This window comes from Pongo abelii, chromosome 5 (assembly GCF_028885655.2).
Source record: "Pongo abelii isolate AG06213 chromosome 5, NHGRI_mPonAbe1-v2.0_pri, whole genome shotgun sequence".
In the NCBI taxonomy this organism is placed as follows: Eukaryota; Metazoa; Chordata; class Mammalia; order Primates; family Hominidae; genus Pongo; species Pongo abelii.
Window position 1 is genome coordinate 155898847 of NC_071990.2, and position 24005 is coordinate 155922851.

Sequence of the window (24005 nt, forward strand, 5' to 3'; positions counted from 1 at the left end):
TGAATTCACACTGATGGAACAAAAAAGATAATTATGAAAAAGGAGAGGCTGGGTGTGATGGCTTATGCCTGTAATCCCAGCACTTTGGAAGACCGAGACGGGTGGATCACCTGAGGCCGGGAGTTCGAGACCAGCCTGGCCAACATGTTGAAACCCCATCTCTACTAAAAATACAAAAATTAGCCTAGCATGGTGGCGCGCACCTGTAGTCCCAGCTATTCATGAGGCTGAGGCAGGAGAATCACTTGAACCTGGGAGGCAGAGACTGCAGTGAGCTAAGATCATGCCACTGCACTCCAGTCTGGGTGACAGAGCGAGACTGCCTCCAAAAAAGAAAAAGAGAGCAAAAGCTGGAGCCATTCCAGAAACAAAATACGAACTTAAACCCTTGAATATCGCTCACATATTCCTTAGTGCATGAAAAGCCTTGGCGACATTTTCATCAGTCCAGAGAGAAAACATCGAAGCAACATCACCAATGATATGGTTGGTTCTGTGTCCCTACCCAAATCTCACCTCGAATTGTAATCCCCACATGTCGAGGGAGGGACCTGATGGGAGGTGATTGGATCTTGGGGATGGTTTCCCCCATGCTGTTCTCATGATAGCGAGTGAGTTCTCATGAGATCTGATAGTTTAAAAGTGTTTGGCAGTTCCCACCTCACTCACTCTTTCTCCCGCCACCATATAAGATGTGCCTTGTTTCCCCTTCACCTTCCTCCATGATTTTAAGTTTCCTGAGGCCTCCCCAGCCATGTGGAACTGTGAGTCCATTAAAATCTCTTTTCTTTATAAATTACCCAGTCTCTGATAGTTCTTTACAGAGGTGTGAAAATGGATTAATATAACCAACAACTCTTGGAAGGAACTTCATTTATTCTGAGATTTTTATCTTTCCTACATTTTGATGTTGAAACACATGCCTTCTTTTTAAAAAATGGTGACAGTACATGTAAGTCTTTGTCTCTTTGGAGTTTCCTTTCTTTAATATCCTATGTAGCAAAATAAAGATTCAGCAACTCTATCTTGTTCCTCCATTTTAACTTTATTGGCCAATAAAATAAAAAAATCTAGACTCCAGTACTCTACGGATCACCCTATATCTCCAACAGCAGATAAGATAGAGAAGGCATTTTATGGTTCAGTTGCATTACATCATCCTATGGGACATGCCTGTCAACATCAAGCATTCAAAACTCCAAGGAAGGCCAGGCGCGGTGGCTTATGCCTGTAATCCCAGCACTTTGGGAGGCCAAGGCAGGCAGATCTCTTGAGGCCAGGAGTTCAAGACCAGCCTGGACAACATGGTGAAACCCTGTCTCCACTAAAAATACAAAAATTAGCACGGCATGGTTGCTCATGCCTGTAATCCCGGCTACTCGGGAAGCTGAGGCAGGAGAAGCACTTGAACTCAGGAAGCGGAAGTTGCAGTGAGCCAGGACGTGATTGTACTCCAGCCTGGGCAACAGAGTTAGGCTCCATCTCAAAAAAACAAAAACAAACAAACAAAAAAACTCCAAGGAAGTATCAGGAAGGTTGACAGAAAGAGAAAGCCAAAGAGTAAACCAGGATCCTCTTCAAAAACCTCAGAATCATTGCAACTAATTCAGAAGAGTTGACTTTCTTCCAAATCAATATGGCCCCCAGGAAATTTGTAGATTCTGAGCTCTGAGTTTTGATGGGAGAAGCCAATATTTACCCAATGTGTACCCAATCAGTTCCATGCTAGACATGGGTTGTCAGATAATCAATAAATACACTTTTAAGTAGCATGACATTAAAATCTCTAGTTAAGATACTAACTAATCACATATCTTCTCAAGAATCATATACTGGCACAGACATAAAAAAAATCCATTCAGGAATATGTCAAGTACCTTGTAAACTGGTTACCTTACATCATTTAGATCTTTAATAACCAAGAGATCAAAGATTTGTAATTTCAATAAAATCCTAGTTATCTAGAGAAGGGAATGCACTACCCCCAAATCATCCAAATAAATGGCAGGAATAGTTTACTCATTAGCAGGATCTACAAAATAAATATTAACAAAAATATCCATTCTGGCCCAGTCCTGACACGTTCCCCTATTGTGAGCTATTTTAGTAAAACTCAACTTCTATGTGATCAACTTCCTTTTTTCGAAACAACACCAAATAAGCTTTTCCTGTTATTCCTGCTGACTCTAAATTAGATTATAGCAAACTGGGCTATTTGAACAAGAGACCATGTACACAGTTGCTACAGGACTGTCTGTAAGGTTTATTGAACCTCAAAACTCTGCTTAAAGTATCAAGACCTGTTAAATGAGCATTAGAAATATCTGTGAAGTGTCATCGTGTTTGTGCTATGACTCAAACACAGTGCAAATGCTCTCTCAATCCATTTTCTCTAGGCACCAGGCACCACTTATAAATTTCATTTTTAAGTGGAGAAAAGAAGAATGAGGGGAAAAAAAAGAAAGAGAGAGAAAGAGGAAATAAGAAGACTTGGAGAAGAGGAAAAGGAAAATGAGAAAGCGACTACATGTTCAGGTCAGCGGAAGTTTTCATTGGAAAAGAGATTGATAAAATACAAATCAAAGTGAACCTGGAGTTTCATTTCCAAGGATTCAGTATGAAAACACGCTTTATAGACCATGTAGTGCTAAGGCATGGCTCATTATTTCTAACATTCTGGAGAAACCAATAGCCAACATCAAGCACAGAACTCTTAGCTCAGTGCCTTCTGTGAACCACCTGTGCAATATACTCATAAAGCTCCCCAGTGAAGATCAAATGAAAGCAGAAGGCAGTGCTAGTCTCTCCTCTCCACCCCACCTCTACTGGTAAATATGAGCCCATCCTTCATGTGTCTGTTCAAACACCAACTCCTCCAGGAAGCCTTCTCTGATAGTCTCAGGGCCAGGTAGGTGCTTTGCCTGGTGCTTCTGGGCTTATTTCTATCATAATAGGTGGAATGTCATCTTGTGTATCAACTTACGTGGTTGTCCCTTGAACAGTAGGGATTCAAACTGCACAGGTCCACTTAAGCACAGATATTTTTCCAATAAATACAGTCAGCCCTCTGTATCCATGGATTCCAAATCCACAACCAAATGGGGATGAAGATAGCATTTGTGGGATGCAGGATGAGAAACTCGAGGATATAGGGAGCCGACTTTTTGTGTGGGTGGGTTCTGCAGGACCCACTGTGGGACTTGAGTATGCACAGAATATGGTCTCCATGGGGTTCTTGGAACTAGACCCCCACAGATACCAAGGGACGACTGGATTGCAACTACTGATTGACTGTTTGTCTTTTTGATGAGCTACCTGAGAACAGGCTGGTTTTAATCATTTTTCACCTCCATTTTTTGCCTCTTGTTTGACACATAATTGGTGACAAATTAATGACAAAGAATTGGCCAGAACCAGCTTTGTGAAGAAAAGCACCCCAGAGTTATTCAGCCTCTGGGAGAGGAGCTCCCTGAAATCCTCCATAAAGTTGCTGAGTGATTTATCCGAATCCCAGGATCAAGGGGTAATCGGTGCCAATTACAATGCAAATAGCCCGACAAAATGTTCTCATAACCTCAAATAAAAGTGTTATTTTATTTAGTTATAGTGATTAATAATTGTATGTGGTTTCATTCCTTTCAGAACACTTAGGTATTAAGTATTTTATATTTAAATGAGGAAATTAAAGACATTTCAAAAATCTTAGTTCTAGTTAAGAGACTATGATATGATTACATTAAAAATTAATACTGATTTTTCCTATTTTCTGTATAGGATAGTTTTAATTCTTGAAGAAGCTTCATTCAAATGTTAGCCCTAAAATCCTTTTTTTGGAATTGTTTTTCAAACACAAATTTGATATGGTGAAAAAATAGTTTAAAATGGCCACCCAAAGCCTGTAATTAGGCAGAAGTGAGTCAGCATAGAAATCTTAGGGAGTCAAAGTACATGGAAACAAAAAAGTCTAAACAAAACAAAACAAAACAAAAATGAGAAGAAAGGAAGAAAAGTACACAGCTTCCCTTTCCTTGTATTGGCCATATTAGCAAAAACAAAAAATAAACCAGTCAATTGTTGTTAAGCCCCAGGAAGTATCATGTTTGTATTTCTCCTATATGCCAGGAGAAGCATTACCCTAAATACCAGAAGACCTTGTAATAGTATACTCCTTCTCTGTCACTGACCTTCTGCATGATCTTGGGCAATGTGCTGACCAAAGATCTACTCATCACTGTGATCCTTAGTATCCAAGTGACCTTGAAGAAGTCATTTTACCTCCAAGTACCATTCTAGTGGCTTCCTGCCTTATCACTGCCCCCCACCCCAGTCCATCCTCCAAACCACAGATAGAGTATTTCTAACACACACAGAAAGTTCACAATATTCCTCGCAGAAAACCCTCTTATAACTGCCCATCTTAAGTAGAAAAATATCCATAGTATTCATTAGAGCTTAGAAGGTCCACATGAACCCCTAAGGACTCCTCCACCTGCATCTCCTCCCTCCTTCTCCACTCCTTTCTAGCCACACTGGTCTTCTTTCTGTCCCATCACCACATCTCTGGTCCCTTCTGCCAGAAAGGCTTCCCTGTGGATGTTGGGTAGACGGCCTCCTTCCCATTGCTTGGACCTCCACTGAAATATCACTTCTTCCACAGGGTCTTCCATGACAGAGCAGACAGAGCAGTATCCTCTCCACCCCCAACCCCTAGCCACTCCCTAGCACATTGCCCTACTTCATCTTCTTCAGAGCATTTGTCAGTCCTTGAAGTAATTTGTTTGAATTATTACTGCACTGTCCCTCTTCCTCAAGACAGAACTCAAGATGCTCAAGGGAGAAGACATCATCTCGCTCAATTCAGCATCCCTGTATTTTTTTTAAATAAAAACAGCTTTATTAAAACATTGGCTAGGTGTGGAGGCTCATGCCTGTAATCTCAGCACTTTGGGAGGCCAAAACAGGTGGATCACCTGAGGTCAGGAGTTCAAGACCAGCCCGGCCAATATGGCGAAACTCTGTCTCAACTAAAAATACAAAAATTAGCTGGGCGTGGTGGTGCATGTCTGTAATCCCAGCTACTTGGGAGGCTGAGGCAGGAGAATCACTTGAATCCAGGAGGCGGAGGTTGTAGCGAGCCGAGATCACACCACTGCACTCTAGCCTGGGCAACAAGAGTGAGACTCTGTTCAAAATAAAAACATACACGCACAAATAAACACATTAATTTATTATGTATTATTATTTAATTAGTTAGCTAACTAGTTAGTGTATATGCTGCTGAATTTGAGTGGCTGTGTATTGTAGAAATATTTTAGAGGACAATGAATAAACTGCAATTAGAACAAGGTACACATTTTCCATTTTTTTTACCCCAGGCTGCCACTTAAAATCAAATGCTATCATATTTGATTATTCCTTCCTTTCTAACATATCATAAAGTTTTGTATCTCTATGCCTCTGCTTGTGTTCCTCCAACTAGGATTACAATAGCAGACACTTCGGGAACTCATTCAGATCCCCTTTACCTGGCTATGCTGCAGCCATCCCCAGCTGCTGCTAGGCCTGAAACTAATGGCTTACATCTGAGGCTTTTGCCAAAGGATTACCTTGGCTATCAAGAGATGTCAGGAGACTTTATTCTCAAAAGCTCTTCATGGCACCCCCATATTGGTAACAGTCCCTGGCGCATGGTAAATACACAAAAATATTTATCAGCTGCCTGACTAACTCAAATTTATCAAGAAGAGCAAATGATATCCCATAAAGAATATTCTACATGAAACATAAGCAGCTTGCAAATGCTACTTCTGATAGCTATGTGTATTTCTCTGGAACCTGGCTTCCTCATTTGTAAAACTCATACAAGATTTCTATGAGAGTCAAATGAAATCATTCTTCTCAAAGCCATGCCAAAGCACTAGACAAGTGGAAAGTAGTATATTTCTCATTCACATGGGGAAATATTTGTGGAGCAAGAAATTTGTGGGGGTTGTGGAGGAAGTCACAACAATCACTCACTCACCCATCCATCTGTCCATTAAATGTTTATTTAGTTTCAAATATGTGCTAGGCACAGTCATAAATGATGTGGGTAAATGAAAAGATATTGGGCACTGGCTCTGACTTTAAGAATTTAATAATTAGAGAAATAAACCAGATACACAAAATCTGTAATCAAAAGCAGATTGTGATAACAACATGAAAAAATCATCAAAAAAAGAAACACTACGGGAATACAGAGAGTTCAGAAGAGGGAAGAATTACCCTGACCTAGAGGACTAGACATGCTCTCATGAAGGAAGCTACATCTGAAGCTACCATTCTGAAAGATACTTAGAAGGTGGGATTGGGGTGGGAGTCAGGGGCAAGTGGTCCTGCAAGTGGAGAAACTTTATACCTACAGGTGCAAGGGCAGGAACGTCTGGAACGCTTTTGGGAAACAGCAGGCCGTTTGTTGGGCTGATGACAAGGGCAAAATTGGCAGCAAGACTGCAATGGCAGCCTGAAGACAGCCCAAGGGCCTAAAATACCAAGCCAAAGACTCAGGAGTTAATTTAAGAAGCAATGAGAATTCACTGGAAGCTTTTGTGCAGGTGAATCAATGTGATCAGAACTGCATCTTAGGAAGACTAATTGGGAGGTGGTTTTTAGGAGAAGAGAGAGAGGGACTAGAGACAGGGAAAGAAAAATAGCCTGCTATTTCAAAAACTCAGGCCAGGGCTAATGAGGGCCTCAACTAGGCAGTGGGAGCAGAAGGCAGGAGAGAGGCTGGGGGAGAGCCACCAGGCTGCGTGACTGACTGCCAGGAGAGCAGGCTGCGAATGAAGACGAGCTGTTAAAGCCAGAGGCAAAAATATAAACACGAATTTTAGCAAAGTCTTAAAATCAGTTATTCAACCATATGGCTTACAATCATTTTTTGAAATCTTGAGGAGAAAGGGTGAATTTTTCTCTCTACCTTTTTCTTGTATATATAGTCACTGAGAATTTTTCACCCAACTATCCACTTGCATTTCTGTTCTTTCATTTAGTACACATATTGAATAATCAAATGACTTTGGTAGACAACTGTTCAAGGTATGTCTTGTTAAGATTAAACGTGAATTTCCAAAATTAATTTCACCTCTTTCTGTGTTTAAACTTTTTGGGGTTTTTTTGTTTTTTTGTTTTTCTGTAAAGACGGGGTTTCACCACGTTGCCCAGGCTGGTCTTGAACTCTGGGGCTCAAGCCATCCACCCACCTTGGCCTGGTGGAAACTTTGACTTCCTCCTCTGTCGCTGGCCAAGGGCCACAGTTTGCAGGATTTATTTTTCCTTATTGCTTCTTTTGTTTATTTTAGCTGATTTTTTTTCCTCATTTCAATATTTTAAAAACTACTTCTGAAAAACATCAAAATGTGAGGATTGTTATGTTGGAATAATCTGCATAAGCTACTAGAAGCTGGGATTATAAAAATTTATCTCCTCTGTTTGTCTCATATTTGATCTGCCTATTTGATGGTCTACCTTCCAAACGGATTCAAAATCTAACCATTCCATTTCTCTGCCACCCCACTGCTATCCCCTGATGGAATCGCTGCCATCTTTTGCAATAGCTTACTGTATACCCTCTCTTAGTTTTCTGATTCTATGCCTACCTCCCACTTCCCAGGGTCTTTTGCCCCGAGCAGATGGAGGGCTCCATTTGAAACGGAAGTTGATTACATCCCTCCTCTGCTCAAACCTTTCAAAGGCTCCCTAAAGTCCTTAACTGGCCCATAGGCCCTCCACGATATGGCTACCACTATGCTTTGGCTTCATTTCCTACTGCTCTCATCTTGGTTCACCCCGCTTCAGCCACAGAGGGCTCCTTGCAGTACCACACACCAAGGAGACCTTGACTCTAACTGTTCCCTTTGCTTGGAAAACTTTTCCCCCAAATATCCACTTGGCTGACTCTCACACCACCTTTCAAGGTTTCGCTCAGATCTTAGCTCTCAGTCGGCCTGTCCTGGCTCCTCTATTCTTTGCCACGACCCAATCTCTACCCCATCACGTCCTGGCTCACTGGACTCCGCTTCTGACGTAGCATATATTTTCCTTACTATGTGGATTGTTTATTAACAGTCTCCCTCAACTAGAAGTTTGGCTCCATGATGAACATGAATCATGGTCCACTTTATTCACTGATGTGCTCCAAGTATTTAGAACGCTAGCTCTCAATAAATACTTGTTGAATGAATGAATATGCCCAGAAGCATAGACCAGGTAATCTCACGACGCTTTTTAAAAATTAAACTTGAAGGAAAAATACCTGGAGTAGATTTTTAGTGACTTTTATAGCTCCTAACTCACTTTGTAGCTTATAAAAATATCAGATTTCTAATAGAAAGTTGGTTCCTTTTTTGCTCTTTTGTGAAACTAAAGGAATCACAGATAATGATTTCTACATATTGTCTTCCCAAGTGAAATTAAAAGACTCGCATCTATTTGGAGCCTTTTCAGTAAGCCTGTTAAAAGCTGCCCACTTGCAACTTCTTCGAGAATAAATGGATGTTCTTTCTGCTATCAACCCTCTGAAACCTTCTGAAGAAGAAGGAACATAACATAAAAACCTCTTCTTCACTCAGGGAAGATTTCCTTACATGTTATTTATTATCTCGTGAAATGTCATTCAGCCCATTAGAAGCAGAAGTCCAAACCGGTTTCATTGTTTATCTTGACTCTATAGCAATTAGAATGATTGGACTCTGAATTAAATATTTTCAAGATTTTAAATTTTTTTGAATTTTCCAAAATAGTATTATTTTATACTGTTGAGTTCATTACCACAAAATGGAAGTTTATCACCCAAAATAAATTTTTAACCAAAAACTTGGGGAAAAAAATATTTTTGTCCCTAGGCTTGTATATCTAAGTCATCGCTAGCCTATACTGTATTGGGATAAACACTAGCTCAATTCACTTTCTGCATAAAAGTTATGACTGAGTGCAGTGGCTTACGCTTGTAATCCTAGCACTTTGGGAAGCCAAGGTGAGTGGATCACTTGAGCTCAGGAGCCACAGACCAGCCTAGGGAACATGGCAAAACCCTATCTCCACAAAAAATTCTCCAGGTATGGTGGTGCACACCTGTAGTCCCAGCTACTCGGGAGGATGACTTGAGCCAGGGGTGAGGCTGCCGTAAGTTGTAATCACGCCACTGCACTCCAGCCTGTGTAACAGACTGAGACTGTGTCTCAAAAAAAAAAAAAAAAAGTTACTATATTTTTTTAATTTCATCTGCTTAAATAAAAAGCCTAAATGTTAGTTTAACCAAGAGTCTTCCATGTCTGTTTTTCAGAAACAAGAGAAAACAAAAACAAAATCTGTCTGGGAAATATGTGATCAGGAGGAACACATTCTGTTTCTAAGGGGGAAAAAAATCTAACTGTTCAACATTTATCTGACGATTTCCAATACACTTCTTTAGAAAATGTTAGCATTAATGGCCTACCAAAAAATGCTCAACTTAGAACTTCTAAAAAATAACATTTGATTGATGATTCAAAAAATTTAAAGATACTTCTGAGTTCAGTGACCTAACTTACTGGCCTCATGAGTATCCCTTCATTCATTTATTTTAAATCAAGTATTCCCTGAACTTCTATTGTACATCAGGTTAGACTGTCATTATATAATGCAATTGAGCCATGACACATCATCTAAGAAGGCTATTTGGTAGCTTTCATTTCACCAGGGAGAGTTCTAGAAGGCCCTCCATGATATGGCTACTCGGTTGCTTTTATTTCACCAGAGTGAGTTCTATATGCCTGATAACGCTCTTAGCAAAGTAACCTGAGATACTAGTTTGCCATTATAAAACTGAAAATGCCAGTATTTTACAACTAAATAATCATAAAAGAGGTATATTGGTGGGCACAGTGTGAGGGAGAATGAACTTGAGGAAAAAATGGAGGGAGAACAACTAAACATTTGTTTGTTACAGGTTAAAATAGGAGAGAGACACAGAAGCAGACATAGAGACAAAGACAGAGACAGAGAGAAACTTAGCAAAAATACAAAATCCTCTCTTAAATCAACAACAAGGAACATTTTCAATACAAAGTTGATAATGTCTTTAGAAGCATTAAAGGGTAATCTAATCAGAAAGTTGTCAAAAGCTGGGAAACATTGTAAGGTCTGAAGATATCATTAAGTTTGAATGATATAAAGAAAATAAAAGCTTTTTCTAAAATCCAAAATTGATTTTTAAAAAGGAGAAGGATTACACTAGGGAGAAGCTATGAATATATTAACAAAGAATATTATAAATGTAGTTCAAAAATTGTTCTAAATTTTACCATATTCAAAGTTTAATTTTATTTATATCTTGCTTAATTTTGGCTAATCATATTTAATAGATATTTTAATAAGCATTTATTCAATAAATATTTATGTCTTTTCTTGGTTGCTAGCCAAATAAATTAGAAAACTGACCACAATTCTCCACTGACAGTGTGAAAAAACAGTAGAGGTCATTATTTAAATCATCAATATAATACCTTAAATCCAGGAACTTGCAAAACACAATAAAGATAAAAACTATCACACTGAACAGAAATTCCGGCAGAAAAGGTCTGGTAAGTGAATGAGCTACTGTAACCTGTCAGAACCTGCCATCATTTGGGTCGATAATGGACAGGTGTCATGGTTCAGTAGAAACAGCATGTCCTGGCCAGGCGCGGTGGCTCATGCTTGTAATCCCAGCATTTTGGGAGGCCGAGGTGGGCGGATCATGAGGTCAGGAGATCGAGATCATCCTGGCTAATACAGTGAAATCCCGTCTCTACTAAAAATACAAAAAATTAGCCAGGCGAGGTGGCGAGCACCTGTAGTCCCAGCTACTCGGGAGGCTGAGGCAGGAGAATGGTGTGAACCTGGGAGGCAGAGCTTGCAGTGAGCCGAGATTGTGCCACTGCACTCCAGGCTGGGTGACAGAGCGAGACTCCATCTCAAAAAAAAAAGAAAAAAGAAAAGGAAAAGCATGTCCTATAAAGCTAAACAGACTGGGATTCCCATCTCAGGCACTCACTGGACACTTGAGCATGCCATTCAACATCTCTGAACCTCAGTTTCCTTAACCATGAGATGAAGACAGGAATATCTACTTCCTCAAGACCTAGGATAGGAAACAATTTTCGAAACCAGTGGGAAAAAAAGGCACTCACCACAATGAAGGTGATGGATAAATCTGATATATTAAAATCAAGAACATGTGTTTACAAAGAGAAATTGTGGAACAGTTTAAAAAAGATTAAAAGTGAGATTTGCTCATTTTTAATAGGTTGGTGCAAAAGTGATTGTGTTTTTTGAATTATTTTTCACGGCAAAAACCAGAATTACTTTTGCATCAACCTATAGCTATAGAGCTGACAAAGGACTAATACACAGAATAATAAATTAAGAAATCCTATCATTCATAAAGAAAAAGGAGGAGGAGGAAGCAGCTAAAAATGTAGGAAAGACTTAGACACTTCACAAAAGAGAAAGTTCTAATGGCTAACAAACATGAGAAGGTGCTTGGCCTCATTAAATGCAATGCATTAAATAAAATGCAAATTAAATCATACTATTTCTCAGGGTTGCCTGGAGAATTAAAAGTTTATACATTTAAAGCACCTACATACATCCTAGTACATGGTAGGTATAAAAACCAAAAATCAACTTCCCCAGTGATCATTGTATGACCCTTCCTCAGGGCCATTACTGTAATGCTAAGAGCATCCAAATATGAAGCAACTCTCCATAGACTTCGCATTAATTAACAATGTGAACTTACATTTGGTGCTTCCAAAGCTTAGAATCAAATTTGAATTCCTCTCTAGTGAATACACAAATCACTCCATGTGCACTTTTAATGCACTAACCCCACTCCTGACTTCCTGCTCTCTTTCTGGCTCTCCTTTTCTCTTTCTGCTGTTTTTTCATCCTAAGTTCATTTTGCATTGTTACAGTACATGCACATAGGCAAGGCATTTAAATTCTTCCTGAGAAAAAGGAGAACATAAATAAACACTGTCAAAGAAGTCTTTGCAAGCACTGGTCTGTCACCTAGAAGCCCTTTGCATCCTCATGAATCCTCTGAGTACGGTACATCTTCGGGTCACACACAAATATACCAAGTTTATCATACCAGTGGGTTGCTACGGAGAAGGCTCAAAATCAGCACCCTGAAAATTGCACTTGCTTGTTGGCAGGTATCTTAATTTAGCCCATTCTAAAAATTTATTGGTCAAGCTACTTCCTACCCAATTGGAAGAAATGACCTCCACACGTCTGATCGATGACCAACGGACTACTTATGTCGGTACATACCAAAGACTGAGTCTGGGAAGCATGAGGAGGGGGTGGTGTCTCTGCAGCTATTTCAGGATCTTCCTGTTCACTTTCACTGTAACATTCTATAACAGAAATGAAAATGCTTGATGTTTTAACGCTGTCATCGCTTATTCCATAATGCATGAGCAGAGGTTTATCTCCATCTGGCTATTGCAATTTCAATCCAATTCAGAAAGTTCATATCTAATGAACTACCCTGGTAACTACCTGGTGCAAAGGAATTACATAAGAGGCAGAAACAAATGGCCAGTTCAGGGTTCCTGACCTCAAAGAGCATCCAATATGCAGGAAGAAGACAAACCGTAGCTTGGGGAAAATAAAACAATTCCTCAAAAGAGGTGTGAGTCATAATACCAAGAGAGCACAAAATCAGTGGTGATTAATTTTGATCGTAGGAATCTTAGTGAATTGAAACTGGCAGGATCACTAAACTATCAGTGGTGCACAAATTGTGAAGGGGAGTCCCAGGCTGAGGGAGCAGGCTGGGCCAAGTATGTGGAGACCCCTACAAGATATGGCAGAAAACGAAGCTGGGAAGTGGTGGAGGCCATGTCATAGAAGGCCTTACATACCAGGACAAGGAGAAGTTTTGTGTGTAGTTTTGTACTAACTCACAATCTATAAATAGACAATGGGTGCTTATTTTATGGAAAAGAGGACCAAGAAGATGGTTAGGACATCACTGATTTCATGGTATTGCACTGTACCCCTTTATTGTTTCAAATCAAGTTGCCACTTTTCCATTTCTAACTAACTCTAAGATTTTATGATTTTCTTATCAGAAGATATAACTTTCTGCTTCCAATTTCCAAGGCCTATTGTGGTCTGGGCATTTCAGAAAGACTATGAGTTCAGTGGCCCTGGCAGCTAAGTCCTCCCTCTTCTCAACACTAAGGTGTAATTGCATCATTAAGATTAGACTCCTGTAGCTTTTGAACCCTGAAAGCTACTGACTGAGCTAAAAATGTGGCCTGTGTCCCAATATGACCTTCAGGTTCCTGGTACAATCTTAGGGTAATTAGTCTCAGCACACACCTGGTGGAAATAGTAAAATATCAGGGAGGAAATAGTGGGATGAAAGTTAACTGACCAGATCATGACGAGATCATGTCTATGAGTAAGAATTCCACAAGTGGAGCAATTAAACATTTGCATCAGTGACTGTTTGAGATGTCATGAAGCCCACAGCTGCCGGAGTGTGGGTGAAGTGTGAAAAGCATTCATAGCCAGCATGGGAAGCTCTATTCCATGTTGGTGAGTCTGTGTGAATATGTCTGTCTCCACATATTTTCAGATCATTTTAAATGCCAAAGCATGTTTCCTCAGGATCAGACTATACATAGAACTTGACATTGTTTTTTCACCCTGTTTCAACCTGTTCTAATATTCTTGCTAAATTTTCAGAAATTTAAAATAGAACATACCTTCATCCTTTGTAGTGGATTCCTGATGGATTACAGCCAATCCAAGTTTATTTAACCACCTAAAATTCAAATAGAAAGCAAATGTTGATGAAAGAGATTAGCCCCCCACCCATTCACCTTCCCCCAGAGTTTGTTATGAAATTAGGTCATGATTCTACCATCAGTCTGCACATTTCCAGAAATAGCATAAGTTTGTGCCATCGAAACCTAAGGCCTCTGGTTTCACAATACTTTCCATACTCAAGGTATCTTTTGTAAGGTAAGATGTGAGGTGGCCCATTACTCAGTTGGTTCATGAGAGCAGCTAAATTAGGTATTCCAAATATATGAACAAACACATCTTCTGTAATTCTGCATTTGAAATTTTTAGCAACCATCAAATCCTTTATCACTGGATTTAGTAACTTGGCTATTAAAGTTATTGGGTGTTACTCTTAATAATGTCAGTTTATTTTAGAAAAAAATTTAGGAAAAGATCATCCATTTTTAATCCAGGAATATTTTTATGTCAATCAGTAAAAAAAATCTGGCTAGAATTTAACAGGTATTTTTAAACTAGAACAAATTTTAATTCCTTGAAGAATTTTATGTAAGGTAAAAATTGAAAATGTCCTATTTACCATTTTACCGGCAATGAATTCCAATTAAACATCAATAACAAAAATAGAACGAGACAGAAACTCAAACTTGGCTTATCATTGCAGACCACTGTAGCTCCTTCTCAAGGGTTGACTTAGGAACATATTTTGAAACACAAGTTTTTAAAAGATGGGACACAAAGTGTGTCTATGACATATACTCCTAACTATATAATCTTCTACTTATTGGGAAGATCTTGCTTATTTCTGTACCTATTTTGAGACAGTGAAAATCCGTGCTACGCGTTTATCAATTCATCTATGCTTTTGATGTCTTCCAGTCTCACACTGGGCAATGAACAAGCCATGAACAGTTCAGCATACTACACTTAACGCTAAGCCATAAATATTGCACCTTCCAACCTGTATAACTGTCAGATAATTAGGAATCCTTATGCAACCCTCAATCTGCCATGGTCTTGTTGTACCTGTTATTTTTTGATAGAAAATATATAACAAATTCAATGCCGGGAGCAGTGGTTCATGCCTCCCAGCACTTCAGGAGGCCAAGGCGGGTGGATCACCTGAGGTCGGAAGTTCAAGACCAGCCTGACCAACATGGAGAAACCCCATCACCACTTAAAAAAATACAAAATTAGCCGGGTGCAGTGGCGGAAGCCTGTAATCCCAACACTCAGGAGTCTGAGGCAGGAGAATCACTTGTACCTGGGAGGTGGAGGTTGCAATGAGCCGAGATCATGCCATTGCACTCCAGCCTGGGCAACAAGAGCGAAACTCCATCTCAAAAAAATAAATAATAACTAATAATAATAAACAAAATAGGAGTTTCTAAAGAACAAAGATGAGCTCCAGCCTTTAAGAAATCACCTTCAGCAACATAATAATCATAAACTCCTTAGTAGCCACTTAAAATTGGACCAATAAAGAGCCCAGATATGAAACAGGAACCCAAAAATGTGTATCAAGTCTCAATAGGATAACAGGCAAAATAAAGGAACAGAAATTTACAGAGAAATCAAATAGCTAGACAATATGTGAAAAAAAATTTCTCAGCCTCAATAGTATTTTGAGAAATGCAGACTCAAACACAGGAAAATATTTTCACCACTGGATTGGAAAAAACTTAAAAATATTATTGATCTCAAGTATTTAGCAGGAAACAGAAAAAGAAGCATTGTCACCTTTTGTTGAATTAAACATGAAAACTGATACAGCCAATTCTGAGCAGGCAATTTGATGATAACATTAAAAATTTAAATATCCATCCCCTTCACCCAACAATTCCAATCATAAATATCAATCCTATAGAAACACACTTTCATATACACAAACAAATGTGGCAGAATGTTCACTGCCAACAAGGCTTGTAATGGCAAAAAGAAAAAACATTAATAAGAAAATGGATAAATAAATTATTTATTCTATCAACGCTGATTCTATCAATTTCCTGTTATAATGAAGCTAATGAGAGGACGAAGATGGGGGTGGGGGGTTGTTGTAATGACCTGGAAAATATATGAACAAATTATGAACAAATACATCTTCTGTAATTGTGCCTTTGAAATTACAAATTTCCAAATTTGTAATGGAAATTTGTATAAAATGGAAAATCCTAACATACTCTTAACTGAGAAGATCAAGCATAGAACAGTATGTAGCCTGATCCACTGTACTTCAGAAATGACATGTTTTTGTATGTGCATGAATTGGTATGCATAGAAAACTTTCAGGAAGAATATAATCTTACCGTTAAAAGTGATGGCCGGGCACAGTGGCTCACACCTGTAATCCCAGCACTTTGGGAGGCCTAGGCGGGTGGATCATGAGGTCAGGAGTTAGAGACCAACCTGACCAACACGGTGAAACCCTGTCTCTACCAAAATACAAAAATTAGCCAGGCGTGGTGGCACGCGCTTATAATCCCAGCTACTCGGGAGGCTGAGGCAGCAGAATCGCTTGAACCCAGGAGGCAGAGGTTGCAGTGAGCTGAGATCATACCACTGCACTCCAGCCTGGGCGACAGAGCGAGACTCCATCTCAAAAAAAAAAGAGAGGGATAACCCTTTTCTTCCCCTAAGTGGCCTGAGGTGATCTGTGAAAATGATTTGCTATTCACTTGACCCAGAAAAAGCCATAAAACCACGCAAAGCAAGAGGTTCAAATCTTTGCGTTCACTTTAAGAACACCTGCGAAATTCCCTAGGCTATCAAAGGTATGCATATATGAAAAGCCACCAAGTTATCTGAAAGATGTCACTTTACGGAAACAATGTGTACCATTCCAGCCTTCCAAGAGTGGAGTTGGTAGGTGTGCACAGGCCAAAAAATGGGGCTGGACACAGGGCTGGTGGCCCAACAAGAATGCTACATTTTTCCTGCACATGTTTAAAAGTACAGAGAGTAATGCTGAATTCAAGGGTTTAGATGTAGATTCTCTGGTCGTTAAGCACATCCAGGTGAATGAAACACCCAAGATGGGCCACTGTACTTTCAGAGCTCATGGTCGGATGAATTTATGTATGAGCTCCTTCTGCCACATGGTGACGATCCTCGCTGGAAAGGAAGAAATTGTTCCTAAACCACAAGAGGTGGCTGCATGGAGAGAAAAAAAAAAAAAAAAGTGTCCCATAACAAACTAAAGAAACAAAAACTCACGGCACGAGCATCGATTCAGCATAAAATAAATGCAAATGAAAGCAAAAAAAAAAAATGGTTAGCCCTAAGGAGTGTAGTTGAATTAGAAAGTGAGGTGAGGATATAGGAAATCCTTTTGTCTGACAAGAATACGTTTTATGTATTATTAAAATAAGCATTTAAAAGTTCATTTTTTAAAACTGACCAGGCAAAACACAACACATTTCATGGTTCACTTTTAAAAACACCATAATAACAATTTTTAGCTTATACCTTAGTTCATAATTGTATAAGTTGATTCTCCCCCAAAAAAGCATGTAAAAGTGAAATAGGCAAAATATTTTTTTAAAGAGACAAAATAATAGTTTTCACTTTAGTGTCTGAAACAAGAAAAGGCATTTCTAAGCTCCTCTCCCGAACATGGAAATAGAGAAAATAGAAGACTGTTGACAATAAAGAAAATATTTCTCTCAGCCCTTACCCAAAACCTATATCCTTTTCATTACAACCATTAGTTACTTGCTGTGAAAAACTGGTGATGTTTAGAATCTTGTTTGACTGTTTTCTTTCTAGGATCCACTGGCTTAGAGTACCTTCTTTGCTAAGAACTTTTTTTAAAACATCATGGCAGCAGGAAAACATCTATCTGTGGCTAAGTAGATGGATGCACAAAAGGACTCATATTTACATAAAAGAAAATGACAGATGTTTCCTGGGAGTTTGTTGTATATTAACTTGACGTGAATGTGTGTGTTGGAGGAGAACAAGTTTTAAGAAATCGATGTACAAAACAAGAGCATTCTTCCCACAGTGTCTGAGAAAGGCAGCTCCCGTCTTTGCTGAGAAACGAACTCTTTCATTACCCTTAATTACTTATCCCTGTACTTTTAAATTGAGACTCACTACAGAACATGCGGAGTTTCTACTAAACTTAATTACATTTCCCTTCATCGTCCCTGAGAGAAATGTCACCATGCAGAAATGCAGTTGCCCAGGGAGAGGAACTTCTAAAACAAGGACTCAACACTCCAAACGCTACCCACTCCCTCCCCCACACCTCTCATCTTACCAAGTAATACCCAGATACATTATTTCCTTGCTTAAACGGGCTGCATCAGTAAGAAGGGAAGTTCTTCATGTGTTATTGCAAAGTAAATCTCTATCATCTGCATAATCTTGTGGGAGAAGGGAGAAGTTGCATTGTTGGCTACTAGAAAAGTCAGTTTTAGAATAATGAAACTCTATAATGATATTATAAACATGAGAAATTATTACAGATTTCAGGCCCAGACAAAATGGACCATTTAGCCAGATGGACAATTTTCAAGTCTAAAGGTCACTGACAGATTCAAAAACATGGAGTCCAGACACCTTAAGTTCAAATTTCAATTTGCATCTTGTTTGTAAGCTGGAAAGATAACCCCTAAAAGAATTTCAAGTAAAATGAACAGATCTTCATAGCATAGATAGGCGATAAGATCTTGACGTTGATAACTGTGAAAGACTTTGATTTCACAGCCAACAGGATGAAGTATTTATATCATATCTACCCATGCAACTCTACTTACCATTAGATAGGTTTCTGCAAAGGAAGAACATAAAATTGGAAGATAAATAAACTGGAAATGTAAATAAACACTGGGGCGGTGAGGAGGGGGATCTGGGATTTACAGAGCAAACCTGCATGAAATACAGTGGATTCAGATAAACATGGAAGGGTCTCACACTTTCATTGGTTTAAAAATTCACCTTATTGTGTAGGAGGAGAAATTCACTAGGTTACAAACAAAGCACTTAGAAGCATTTGTTTCTCTGCTACTCTGTCTCACTCACCTCTTGCTGGAGAGAGGAGAACTACTTGCAAGGAATCAGCCACATAATGAGTGGGAAGGACAAGCCAAGGATGGAAGCTGGAGCGACAAGGCGCTTTTAAAGAAAATCCAGGACAGCAGGAGGTAGTGGGCAGCGGAGAGGCGGGCAGCACTGTCTCACCGCCATTCAAGACCAGAAAGGACCATTTGGGATGAACTGAGGCTCAGCAGTGGACTGACCTCACTATCACAGGGCTCCAAGTGCTAGCAGGCAAGACCTTGTGCCTTCCACATCCCACTTACACAGCAAGGGCTTTGCTAACCAACAGGATTTAGCAACTGATGCAAATAAAAAAAAATAAGTAAAGATCTTTGATGTGGGGATTTTAACATCCCCTCCATTCGTGTATCTGTTCTTATTTTTCTCAGATGCTTCGGAAAACCAAAGGAGAAAAAAAAGCTAAAACTAGAAAAAGGATAGAAACAACTTCTCTCTTTGTCCAAGTAAATCAAAGCTTTGTTTGGAAGACTCAACTGTCAGTTCCTTGCCTTGTTATTTCTAACACAGAGCTTCCTGACTTTCTACAGTACAAAGCCATTCTGTCTTCATCTGGAGGGTGATGCTGGGGAGGTGAGGATTGGGGACAGATGAGAGTCCTTCTAGCTGGACAGAGCTACTGAGCAGATATCCTGTAAGGAGTGTGTGTGTGTGTGTGTGTGTGTGTGTGTCCATGCACATGTTTGGTGAAAGGCAGTTGCTTTTTTTCTTCATGTTTCTAGAGCAAGAAAGTAATGAGAACTACACAGGGCAGATAGGTAAGGAAATTATTGTGAGTGAAACAGATTAAGCGTAAGCTCTATGAATGGAGGAATTATGTGTGGTTTTTTCATTGCCATTGCCCACCATCTGCTGCAATGGGGCATGTGGTAGGCGTTCCATTAACATATTTTCAATTGGTCATGTGAAATAATAACAGACACTAAGAATTCTGAGAATAGGGCTAAATTAAATAGAATGCCTTCTGATATCTCCAATCAGCACCTCAAATACAGCCTGATTCAAATAGCCATTGTTGACCAGGTGCTGTGGCTTACGCCTTAGTTCCAGCACTTTGAGAGGCTGAGGTGGGTGGATCACTTCAGGTCAGGAGTTCAAGACCAGCCTGGCCAACATGGTGAAACCCTGTCTCTACCAGAAACACAAAAAATTAGCTGGGCATGGTGGTGCACGCCTGTAACTTGGGAGGCTGATGCAGGAGAATCATTCAAACTCAGGATGCAGAGGTTGCAGTGAGCTGAGATCGCACCACTGCACTCCAGCCTGGGCAACAGAACAAGACTGTCTCAAAAATAAATAAATAAATAAATAACAGCTATTGTGATCACACCTGACTCTAAACCATTAGGAATGGTGTAGGGCAGGTTGTACTCTGCACACAGCCCACTTATTTTCACAGACCACCCTGGAAATGGAGCTAGAGATCTACAATTTTAAGTTTGATGTACTCCAAGCAAAGGCATCTTGCAATATGTTCCGGACAATACACGGAGAGGTGATAAATACGTGAATCATCACGATAATCACACAGCATATATTAAATGCTATAGCAATATTTTGCATGTAGAATTCCGAAAGCTGCAAGATCAGTTACATAATACTTTCAAGCCTCTCTCCTTGTGATGCTGATTCTCCTTTTAACATGTTCTTTTAATGACTTCTGTCCACTCCTTTTTCAACTTAGTGGTTCCCTGAAATAGCCACTTTGATACATGTAATTCTCCAAACCATTTCCAAATACTAGGGAAGAAAGCACGAAGGCATTGTAACTGCTAAATAAATTAATCCTTAAAGTAACAGAAATAAAATAAAAATTGATATGGACATATGATTAAAATTCCAGTACCAGACCAAAGTTAAGTCTATTCCCATTAAGGATGGGGTTTACCAGTTTCCTCTACTTACACGTTCATTTCCTGCACATTCTCAGCTGCAAAATAGAAGGTCTTGATCTGTGGATGGCTGATCTTAAAAGCACTTGAAGGAGGAAAAGCACAAACACATAAAAAATTAGTGTTTATAGTCAACAATGGGTCTGAAAGTAAATCAGTAAAATACAAGCTTTGTAAACTTGTCTGCTTTCTTTGTAAATTTACAAAAAATAATTTAGTAGTATTAAATACCTATTGTCTAGTCTCTATTTCATATAGGGAACTAAGAGTCAATTTTTTATGTCAGAACGTCCAGAACAGGGCTGAGTCTTAGCTGGTCAGTAGTTGCCATTTAAAACATATAGGTATGGCCGGGCGCGGTGGCTCACGCCTGTAATCCCAGCACTTTGGGAGGCCGAGGCGGGCAGATCACGAGGTCAGGAGATCGAGACCATCCTGGCTAACATGGTGAAACCCCGTCTCTACCAAATATACAAAAAAATTAGCCAGGCGTGGTGGCGGGCGCCTGTAGTCCCAGCTAGCTACCCGGGAGGCTGAGGCAGGAGAATGGCATGAACCTGGGAGGCAGAGTTGCAGTGAGCCGAGATCATGCCACTGCACTCCAGCCTGGGCGACAGAGCAAGACTCCGTCTCAAAAAACAAATAAATAAATAAATAATAAAACATATAGGTATATCCTCTTCCTTTCACTTGCTAACTGCTTTGCTATAAAGATACAATAAATTCAATTTTAAAGTGATAGAAATAACACTTCAAAATATTCAGAACAACTACTTCAAGCAAGGTATTTCTTCACTTTCAATCAAATATACAGAAGAATTTTTATAGGAGAATAATCAGGTATGGAACGTCCACTCTGTAGCAACACATCAGAAATCTTATTCAAGGCACCCTTTGTTAGTAAAGGGGAAATATGAAATAGATTTTAGTATAAAAGAAAAGCAGAAAACATTGAAGATAACAAATGAGAAGGGCTTCCACTTTACCCTTTAGGCAGGAAGTCCTGCAGCACGGCACAGGCCAGGGTTTTTGTAAATAGCCAATCCTTTCCAAACCACAAGAATCAACACTGGACATGTGCGACCACACCACAGAGGCAAAGACTTAAAGCTAACACCAGTTTACCAATCTTGTTAAAAGAAAACTACTCAATTGCTGCAACTAGTAACATAGGACAAAAAGGAAGGCCCCTTTCTGATAAGACTGGAAAAGATGTCAAAGGTAGAAGAAATAATAAGAAAAAGGTGAAAATGGACACATATGCAAAATATAGCAGACTGCTATCATGGGAGGAGCACTTGAATGAGAGTCTAGATACCTGGGTTTACAGCCAGCCCTCTCATGAGATCTAAGCAGGTCATAGACCCTTTGGGCTGTTTCCTTCTCAGGAAAACCAGGACCATGAGCTGTTAATTTTTTTCGTCCCTGTCAGTTCTCAAATCTTTGGGATTTAAATTAGACCAGAGAGTAATCTCCAAGCTTAAGACATCTCAGAAAATTCAATTCCAAGGGTGCGTCTGACAACTCCATGAACTAAGAAAGAAAAACTGGTCTTGCTGGCATATCTGCAACTCAGGTGAGTCCTATTTAACTGCTTATTATTTTCTTTACTAGAACCGAAGCTTGACATCTGACCTCCCTGCCAGTCCTGGAGGGGGTTTATTCCATCACAGACACAGTCATCAACAACAGTCCATGCCAAGGCTTCGTGGGGGTTTTAAAATCCATCTGCTCCACAAAACGAAATTCCAGAAAATGAGAGGTTAAATGCTTCTATTTCTATGTAGGGTGCCAACCCATAATGCTTCAAATTCTCAGACATTCCGATGTTACCTTCACTCACTTCTAAATCACCATATCACTTGGTGAACATTATGAAGAGATAGTATCCTGGCTCAGAGTTTTGTGGAAGATGAGAGACCACTTACTGCTTTTTCTTGCATTCAGATGCTCTTTCCACAGTGAAATCAGGCAAGTTGACAAATCCATCAGCTTTCTCTGCCTGAAACAAATACATACCACAAATAGGAATGAATGCATCAGTCCTGGGGATTAGTGCATTGAGATCATATACATGGAATAGGGATGGTATAAATGAAATGAGGGAGAATCAAGAGATACCAACCACCCTGAATCACCATGGAGGTGTCCCAGATTCACAGTTCATGAGAAGTCACCCAGAATCTTTCCAAGAGAAGTGACATGACATGACACAGTTTAGGGATGGTCACCATATGGCAGGCATAGGACCTGCCTCCACCCGCTTCCTGTCTCCGTGGAAAACATAGTTAACCCAACAGAGTCATGTCTGCTGAGCCCATCAGCATCGACAGCATCTTCTATTCCTACTACTCTAGTCAGTTAGCACACAGGAAGAAACCTAACTAGCATTCTTGATATATATGGTGCCCAGAGCCCTGGAGTTAGCAAATCTACATTCCTATAATGGATTGACCACTTACTGGTTGTTATGACTTAAATGAGCTCAGACAAATAAAACTGCTAAGAGTCACTCAACAAACATTATTTCTCTCCCAAGTCTGTGGGCAGGGCCATGGGGACTGAATCACAGAGCTACATCTTTCAGAACCTCAGTCCCATCATTGATTTCTGGGAATTCTTTCTACAAAGAAAAGACGGCAGAAGAAAATTACATTTATGAGGACGTAGCATAAATGTCACTTTACATCACCAAAAACATGTATAGGAAATATAATCACTGTCCCACCTCTCTAAGAATTTGTTCATCTGTGTTTTACAAATAAAGTTTAACTGAGCCACAACAAAGATAGATCGTTCGTCACCTGTAGAACTCAAATCTTCTTTCATCTACACTGGTGTCTCTGAGTAGAGAAATAGAATCTACAAGCTTAAACATAAATGAGTCTGTGGTTATTGGGAGATGAGTAAAAATTGATTTTGAAAATACCATCTTAATTTTACAAGTCAGCTGCTATTAAGTTAGTGCCATGGGTGCTTTTAGTTTACTTGATCATTCTGCTCTTTCCTTTATTGCCAACTAGAGTGCAACTTGCATTCTTTTCTTCAGAAAAATTAAACTGTGAGGCATCCAACCCTATGCCCATCTTCTCTCTCTTATGTGACTCAACTTATCTAAATTCTTCACCTGAAATGCCTTCCTCTTATAAGATTCAAAACTCAAGGCTGGGCGCAGTGGCTCATGCCTGTAATCCCAGCACTTTGGGAGGCTGAGGCGGGTGGATCACT

The 24005-nt window shown here is 39.6% G+C and overlaps 1 protein-coding gene and 1 pseudogene across 2 annotated transcripts in view; one reads left to right on the forward strand and one right to left on the reverse strand.

The window, feature by feature from the left end:
* The window catches only part of IPCEF1 (interaction protein for cytohesin exchange factors 1), a 209206-nt gene that overhangs the window by 46177 nt on the left and 139024 nt on the right, over positions 1-24005 (reverse strand). For both annotated transcript variants that reach the window (XM_024248653.3, XM_024248652.3), the window contains exons 6-9: positions 22706-22779; positions 20791-20862; positions 13785-13843; positions 12337-12422 (exon numbers count right to left, since the gene is read on the reverse strand). In XM_024248653.3, the coding sequence (XP_024104421.3) occupies positions 12337-12422; positions 13785-13843; positions 20791-20862; positions 22706-22779 (291 nt within the window). The remainder of the gene's footprint in view (positions 1-12336; positions 12423-13784; positions 13844-20790; positions 20863-22705; positions 22780-24005) is intronic.
* On the forward strand, positions 16484-17238 carry LOC129060110 (large ribosomal subunit protein uL22-like; annotated as a pseudogene).